At 38.7% G+C, this 8,107-nt stretch overlaps 1 protein-coding gene across 5 annotated transcripts in view; it reads right to left on the bottom strand.

Moving 5' to 3' along the window:
• Positions 1-1,477: 1,477 nt before the first annotated feature.
• The window catches only part of KYAT3 (kynurenine aminotransferase 3), a 58,788-nt gene continuing 52,158 nt past the window's right edge, over positions 1,478-8,107 (bottom strand). For all 5 annotated transcript variants that reach the window (XM_047725795.1, XM_047725800.1, XM_047725798.1 and 2 more), the window contains 2 exons: positions 1,795-1,869; positions 1,478-1,632 (listed from right to left, as the gene is read on the bottom strand). In XM_047725795.1, the coding sequence (XP_047581751.1) occupies positions 1,807-1,869 (63 nt within the window). In that variant the 3' untranslated portion in view covers positions 1,478-1,632; positions 1,795-1,806. The remainder of the gene's footprint in view (positions 1,633-1,794; positions 1,870-8,107) is intronic.

Raw genomic sequence — 8,107 nt, 5'->3', positions numbered from 1 at the left:
CCTGGCAAAAACTGTATCATGTCCCCAGCAAGAGTGGACAGGCTCAAAATTATACATGGGATTTATACTGGTATGCAGTAGTCAGCTCTTGAGGTCCTGGGTTTCCTTCTGCATGACTGGACCTGGTTCTGCCTTCCTACCAATCCTCCCCATTCTGCCCCAACCCTGGGTGAAATGAATTAAGGATGAATGCTGGTGCAGACAGGTCATAGGCCTTTTGGTAAGATCTCAGTCGACAATGCTTGTCTGGCAGCATCTGTTTTTACATTTTGTTTCTCACAGAAGTGGGAGATGAGGTCATTATCTGTGGTTTAATTGTGTTGGTCCTGGTAGGCTTTGAGATGTAGAGAGAAAGGAGGTTGGATATTTTTATGGTAGAGAACAGGAGAGTATTAGGAATTGCTGTTGTGGTAATAGGTAGAAGAAATCTCATTAGGGTGTCAGGGAAGGATTAAATCTAGTTAAGCTTAACAATGTTCATTCATGGTTGTTGGTATCTGCACAATGTGTATTTTGTGACAGCAATAGTCAGCAGCCCAGTATAAACATTTTAATCCCAGGGTGAAGTTTTGGGGTTTTTTGACCAGTTAGGTGAGATGTAATAATGGGCAAGTTATTCAAGGCAGCAAAAGTATCTTGGTTGAAGTGAAAGATGATGCAGTCTAAGCTGGGCAGGGCAAATATAAGGGGACTGATGGGAATGACATAGAGGGTTCCAGGTGATTATCAAAATTCAACTGGTATAAAAATCACCTTGGAAGGGCCAGATCCTGAAATTATTTTCAGCAGGTCTAAGGTGAAGACCAGAATCTATTCTCATGGATTGATTCTGATTCTGCTGTAAGAAGGCCATAGACTTTTTTTTTTTTTTTTGAGAAATGGTGGATTTGAAATGAAATTATAGTGAGTTTAAAGAAGTGATATTTTGAGAGCAGATGAGAAACATCAGGAGAATACTATAGGCATAGGTGGGTACAGTGTGAGATGACTAATTTATTATCATTAAGGAAAGCCTTAAATGATGAAAGGTCCAGGGTGTACCCAAGGGGGTGGGTGGCTGAAGTGGAGAGTGGGGTAGAGGTGAACATCGCCAAAGGTGAGGTCAAAGTTCTGAAAGCCTCCATAATCCATGTGGACCTTGAAGCCACTCTGGAAGATGGCAGTATTTGGGACAGAGAGGCAAAACTATGAGCAAAGTTCAAAGGCACTGGTAAATGAAGGGGAGGGAACTACATGTGAGTAGAGAAAGAAAGGACTTGGAGTTGAAGGCGTATAAGTGGCAAGAGTTTTCACACAATGGTGGAGAAATGGAACTGCTACTAACATTAGTTGGGGGTTTATTGAGGCTTTACGTATATCAATCCATTTTATCCTCATAAACTTCATCTAAAGTAGGTATTATTTTTTTAAGTAGGTTCCATGCCCAACATGGGGCTGAAATTCATGACTCCAAGATCAAGATTTGCAGCCAGCCAGGTACCATAAAGTAGGTGCTATATTTTATTCCCTTTTTATGATGAGGGAACTGAAGCATTGAGAGGTGAAGCATCAATCAGCATCTCACAGTTCTTATCCACGATGCTACTCTGCCTGAGGTAAAATGGTACTGGAAGGTGTTTGCATACATTTAAATGGAAAAACAACAAAAAGAGAAAAACCCCAGTGGGGTTAACATTTTGGAAAAGCAATGGAAATATTTCTTCATATTTCATGGGTACTGAAATATTTGTTTTTCAGTATCCAGCAGATGGCAGCACTAAATAACAATTCCATATCAGGTGGTCTAATACAAACCTTCTGCTCGGATCAAGACTTCTGTCCAGCCCATGCCTTAATTATTTCTTCAGCAGCATCCAGTGTACTGTCTTTCTGTAAATAAATGAAATAATCTCATTATATATCAAACAAATTCAAGATGAAGTACATATTTAAATATATAAAAAATATACCAAAGTCAATGGATCAGGAAAAGTCATGTAGTGATTTGGGAACCAAGTGCTCTTCAACCCCTGATAACTTGAGTAGGGCCCAGCTGGGCTCTAGCCTGTCCTTGGCCTCCACAGCACTGAATCCCACAGTGTTCAATCCGGGCTCATGCCTTCTCAGAAGATGAGTCATTGGAAGCCTTGCCCATATAAAGCCACAACTCTTGAGAGCTGCATGGACAGAAACTGGAAAATGGCATCCGTAGTATCTTCCCCCACACCTTGGTGGTCTAGTACACAGGTCCTGAGCTCTTTAAGGAGCCTAGGAGCAAATTAAACAAATCAATTATGTATAATGTTATATCCCATTACTGCCTAGCTGGAAAAGTGAATGAACTTCGTAAGAATTCACTATTAGAGGAGCTAGAGAAGTGTGACACTGATCACTACATCATACTGTTTTGTGATACTGGCTGCCAGTCTATTGCTCCAATCCTGACACTAAAGAAATGTACAAATCAACAGGCATGTGGCCAAAAAGCATCACCAAGAAAATGACCGACAAACTGTTAAATGCAGTTCAGACTGAAAACAGTTTAAACTGATCCCTGACAAAACCACAGCCACTAGTGCGGACACTCTCACTATTTATAACCATCAGAGCAGTCTGAGCAGCTTGCCATGCCAAAGAAGACCCAGACTTATAAATGACACTGATGGCGGCAGCGAGTCTGAAGGATGTGCTCATGGGATCAACACTTATTATTTTGGCTTTCTTGCCTCTCACTGCACCCCCTTTTGTGCATGACCTGACACCCCTGATGATATCCAGCCGTAAGCCTGGGATATTAAAGGACTGAGACTCAGTCTCCATTTGGGGTATTTGAATGTCTTTAGGAAAGGAATTCATAAGGGGGAAGTCCTTTCCATTTGAGAAACTGCATGATATTTATTGATGGTGTTTACTGTAAACATTTATATCCAATGCTAAGATTTCTGAAAAAATCATTTTTCCGTGCTGCTCAGAAAAATTTACTGAAAATACTGGTTCACTAAAAGCATTAAAATCAGCAGTCTCTCTCCTCCTAATGACATTTACAAATATGAAGATGATTCCTTCTGACACAAAATCATGGTGAATGGTACTACTGGCTGGCATTTGCCTAAATGAAAATAGGCACGTTGAGCAAATTACAGCTATCATTCATTTAGTTTTGGATAGTACTCCAATGATTTGTTTACTTTAAAATAAAGACAGATTGTGGTAAAGTAGAAAAAATATTTAACATAATAGCACTAAATGAAGATTTAAGTGAATATTTGATCTCAAGTGAAGAGAATTTTCAAAATTTTCAAAAATGAAAAGGCAGACCTATAAAAGGAATGCAATTAAATTAACATATAGTTACGGAAACAAATCAGAGAGTGTAGAAGAGCTTACACAGAGTCAGAATCATCTGCTCCTCCTCCCAACTCCTTCCTACTATGCCCACCATCCCCCAAGACAACTTTTTATGGTAATTTCTGATTTTGGTGCTAGTGGTTACCTCCAAGATCTAAATAAAGCATTTGGTCCTATTTCCTTATTTATCGACTTCAGACAAAATTCACAATTCTCTGCTCTGAATGAGGAAAAATTGTTCGTTCACACTACTATGCCCATTCCCTTCAATGTTTCAGTTATGATTTCTCATAAAACTCATTTACTTTTTGAATAGGTAATACCAGCATATGGTATAAAATTAAACTGACAGATAAACAGTGAAAATCTTGTTTTTCTCTTGTTTTTCTCCTCTGCTTTTTCTACTTCTTTTCTTTTCCCTCTCTACTGAATGATTTAGTTGAAAAGCCATTCGGTGGGGCTGAGTGAAACAGGTGTCCACATATGGAGGCAGGGGAAGCCTGGGCAGCCTGGTGCAGGATGTAGCAGCCTGAGTGGAGAGGGGGGCGGTTTCTTATGTGGGTGGCATGAGGTGTTGGTGATGGCAGTGGCATTGTTGACTGGAACAGGATGTCAGGATCCAAGCAGGGTAAGCCAGCATCTGTATGGCAGGGTGGCTCCAGGCAGGGTGTTGGAACCTAGATGGGATGAGGCGGGCATGTGCCAAGGTAGACGGGCATGGGATGTCAGAAACTACGAGGGGTGAAGGATTCCATGCAGTGGGTGATAGTGGCAGCCTCGTGTGCAGTGATGGAGAATTGGAGGAGGGCATCTCTGCAACAGGTGACAGCAATAGCAGCCTGGTACAAAGTGTCAAAGCCTGAGGGGTGGTGGCTGGAGGGACAGTGGCACATAGAGGGACTGATTAAAGATGTGATTCCATGATGAAGGTCAGGGTTTTTTTCACTGTCAAAGAGGGGAGTTAGAAATACGGAGAATCCTTGAGCACTAGTCATTCAAAATGTGCAAGTCAATTCATGGGAAAAAGATCCCAGAAGTAGAATTTCTGTGTTAAGAGGTATGTGCATTACATGTGGATGGAAATGGTCAAACTAACCACTGTTAAGAGATTTTACAAATGAGACCCCTGCTCTCTGTGAGAGTGTCTTATAGAAATTTTTAGTTGTTCGGTTGTTTCCAAACTAATAGATAAAATAAAATTTTGTTGCCATTTTAATTTTCATTTCTTGTAATATGACTAAAGTGGGAGTCCTTTCATATATTTGAGAGCTGCTGAGAATTTTACCCATAACCACTGTAAAGTGCTCCTTTTTGGCTTATTTTGCCTTAAGTTTCACCTGCTTTCTTTCAATTTTCATTATTTTGGCATGTTTTGCCATTCTTTCATTTTTAGCCTTTCCAAGAGGTTGAGTCAGCCATGGTAACTTTCCTTAGACTTCTTGGTATTGCTCCCGTATCTTCGAGGATTGAGTGTTGATGAAAAGGGGGTGTGTTCACACAGATCCTCTTACTCTGCCCCCATGAAGCCTTCAGTTTTTTTGTGTAGATGCTGAAGGACTGTTTATCTTTTAAGTCCAATATATCTCAGTGTTAATTGTTCTGTGACAATCTTTCCTGAGGCAAAGCATTCCCTTTCAATTGCTGGATTTAGCTGCCTTTTTTTTTTTTTTCATAAAAAAAATGAAATTACTGAGCATTCTTAAGCATTCTTAAAATAAAGCTATTAAATTCTTTTCAGGGTCCATTTGTTCCCCCACCACAGAATTCTAGATATTTCACTTGTCTTCCACATCTATAATTTTTCTAATATTTTAAAAGTCTTTGATCCTCTCCACTCTTCTTTGCTCATTTTTCTCAATCCTTAAGATGCTTACAGAAGGGGGGCACCTGGGTGGCTCAGTGGTTTAGCCTCTGCCTTCGGCTCAGGTCATGATCCCAGCGTCCTGGGATGGAGCCCCGCATCGGGATCTCTGCTCAGCGGGGAACCTGATTCTTCCTCTCTCTGCCTGCCTCTCTGCCTACTTGTGATCTCTGTCTGTCAAATAAATAAATAAATAAAATCTTTAAAAAAAAAAAAAAGATGCTTACAGAAGTAAGTATTCAGTGTTCCCTGCGCTGTTTCCAGTGTCACTACAATTACCAACAGCTTGATTTTTTTCTCTTCAATTTTGTACCTGAGCTCTGACAAGCTGTCGTTTTATCTTCTTATATTATCTGACATTATCTTCCCTGAACTTTTTAAATTTCTGCTTTAATCTCATTTTAAAGGTTCTGGATTTGAACTATCGACTTTTATTTGCTCTACAGCAACACTTCTCTGATTGAATATTCTCTTTCTGACACTTTGTTTTCCCTGCACTTTTCTCTTCCACCCTTAATAGTATATTTTTATAGACTCATAGCTGATTCTTTTTCATGAGTCATTTTTGATTGAATTACCTCTGTAATCTCTTGCTAGTGCACCTACTGTTCCTGTTGTTCTGGTAATGAATATGCTACCTACTGACTTTGTCTGTAATTTGAAGATGTATCTGCAGATCTATGTGAGGAGTTAGGGTAGCACTAGAAGACAGCAGAAATTCTCCCTGGTTCATAGTAAAGTTTAATATGATTGATGTGGACTTTAGTGGTGGGGAGGTTTTTTTTTCTCCTCCCAGATAATTTAAGAGGCTACCTCCAATTTAATATATCTCCTCCACATATCTCCTCCACATTGCCCCAACACGGTTGGAGCAAACATGACAGGTGTGAATAAGAAAATTTATAACCTAACTATCATCTCCTTTCCACCCTGCCCCACACAGGTTCTAGATGGTACAGCTGTATATCTATCCTGCCTTGCATATGCTAAATGAGTCTGGAGAAGCTCCCACTGCTAGTGTACTTATTGTCCTATTGTTTTAAATGAGTAGGTTCCCTGCTGGTGCTGTTTATAACTTGAAGATGTAGATACAAGAGACTTTCTAGGTGTCTTCCCTTTACTTTCACAGTATTTGGCAATTCTTCTTCATTTACTGGGGAATTTGTGAATCTGTTTTCCATTCTCCTAGTTGTTTTCAATAATTTCCAAGAAGAGAATGGGGAAGGGCAGTGTTTATGATTTTAAAACAGGAAGTCTTAAGTTACCTTTTTTTTTTTTTAATTAGTTCTGCTTATAACTTTAAAAGGTACACTTCTCTTTCTAGGATCCTCTGAAAGATGAGAATATTCTTGGCCTTACTCTCTCTTCTACAGTTTGGTCAACTAAATAAAATATTAATAAATAAAAATAAAATAAATAAAATATTATTAGGTTGTTAACATTTTTATTCTCTTCTGAATGAGTCTTCCAGAGTTTGTAGATTGTCTTTCAAAGTTGAAAATAATGTTTACATCATTCTGACTAGGTTTATAGATGAATGCGTTGGTAGATTTTGGATCTTATTAAGCCTGTCTTCAGTAGCAACATCTTAAAAATAGCAATGATGCATATATTCAGATTTTTTTTTAAGATTTTATTTATTTACTTGAGAGAGAAGAGTGAGAACACAAGTAGGGGGAGCGTTAGATGGAGAAGAAGCAGGCTCCCCGCTGAGCAAGGAACCTGATGTGGGGCTCGATCCCAGGACCCCAAGATCATGACCTCAACTGAAAGCAGCCACTTAAACGACTGAACCACCTGGGTGTCCCGCAGATTTTTTTTTTTTTTTAAGTACAGATCTGATGATAAGCAATTCATTTAGCTGATAAACAATTCATTTAGCTTTTGTTTGTCAGGAATATATACTTCATTTTCAGTTTTAAAGGCTATTTTCCTGGATTAAGAATTCTGGGCTGATATATTTTTTATTTTAGCACTTTGAGGATGTCATTTCACTGTATTCTGGTCTCCATTTTTTTCTGATAAGAAGTTGCTATATTCATAAGCATGTGAAGTAGAGTCTTTTTCTTGCTGTTTTCAAGATCTTACCAATACACTTGGTTTTCAGCAGTTTGAGTATAAAGTGTCTTAGGGTGGTTTTCTTTCTTTTTTTTTTAAGATTTTACTAATTTATTTGACAGAGACACAGCGAGATAGGGAACACAAGCAGGGGAGTAGCAGAGGAAGAGGGAGAAGCAAGCTTCCCATTGAGCAGGGAGCCCGAAGTTGGGGCTCGATCATAGGACCCTTGGATCATGACCTGACCAAAGGCAGATGCTTAACAACTGAGCTACCCAGGTGCCCATTAGGGTGATTTTCTTTACAGTCTGTTGTGGTTCACTGAACTTTTAGATCTCTAAGGATGTTGCTTTTCACCAAATAGGAGGAAATTTTGGCCATTCCTTCTTTTTTTTGGGTTATTACTTCTTAAAATACTTTTTCTGCCACATTTTTCTTTCTTTTTTTTTTTTTTGGTACTCTAATAACATGTATCATCACTTGATACTGTCTCATAGACCTAAGGCTCTGTTTATTTCTCAAAAATAATTTTTCCCTCTGTTTTTCAGATTGGATAATTCTATGAATCTATAACTCAAGTGGGTCTTTATTCCTGATATCCTCAATCCTCTGTCTGTTAAGCCCCGTACATTTTTCATATCAGATATTACACTTTTAAATTCCTGAATTTCCAGTTGATTTTTTTATAGTTTTAATTTGTTCACTCGTTATGACTATATTTTCTTTTAATTTCTTGAACAATATCTGCTTAATTTCTTCCAATATCTGCTTTCTTAAATTTCTTAATTTAATCTTCTTAATTTCTTCCAATATCTGCTTTAAAGTCCTTGTCTGATGATTCCTATATCTGGGTCACCTTGT

The sequence above is a fragment of the Lutra lutra genome, chromosome 4 (assembly GCF_902655055.1).
Source record: "Lutra lutra chromosome 4, mLutLut1.2, whole genome shotgun sequence".
In the NCBI taxonomy this organism is placed as follows: Eukaryota; Metazoa; Chordata; class Mammalia; order Carnivora; family Mustelidae; genus Lutra; species Lutra lutra.
This window is presented reverse-complemented; position numbering and strand designations above follow the sequence as displayed.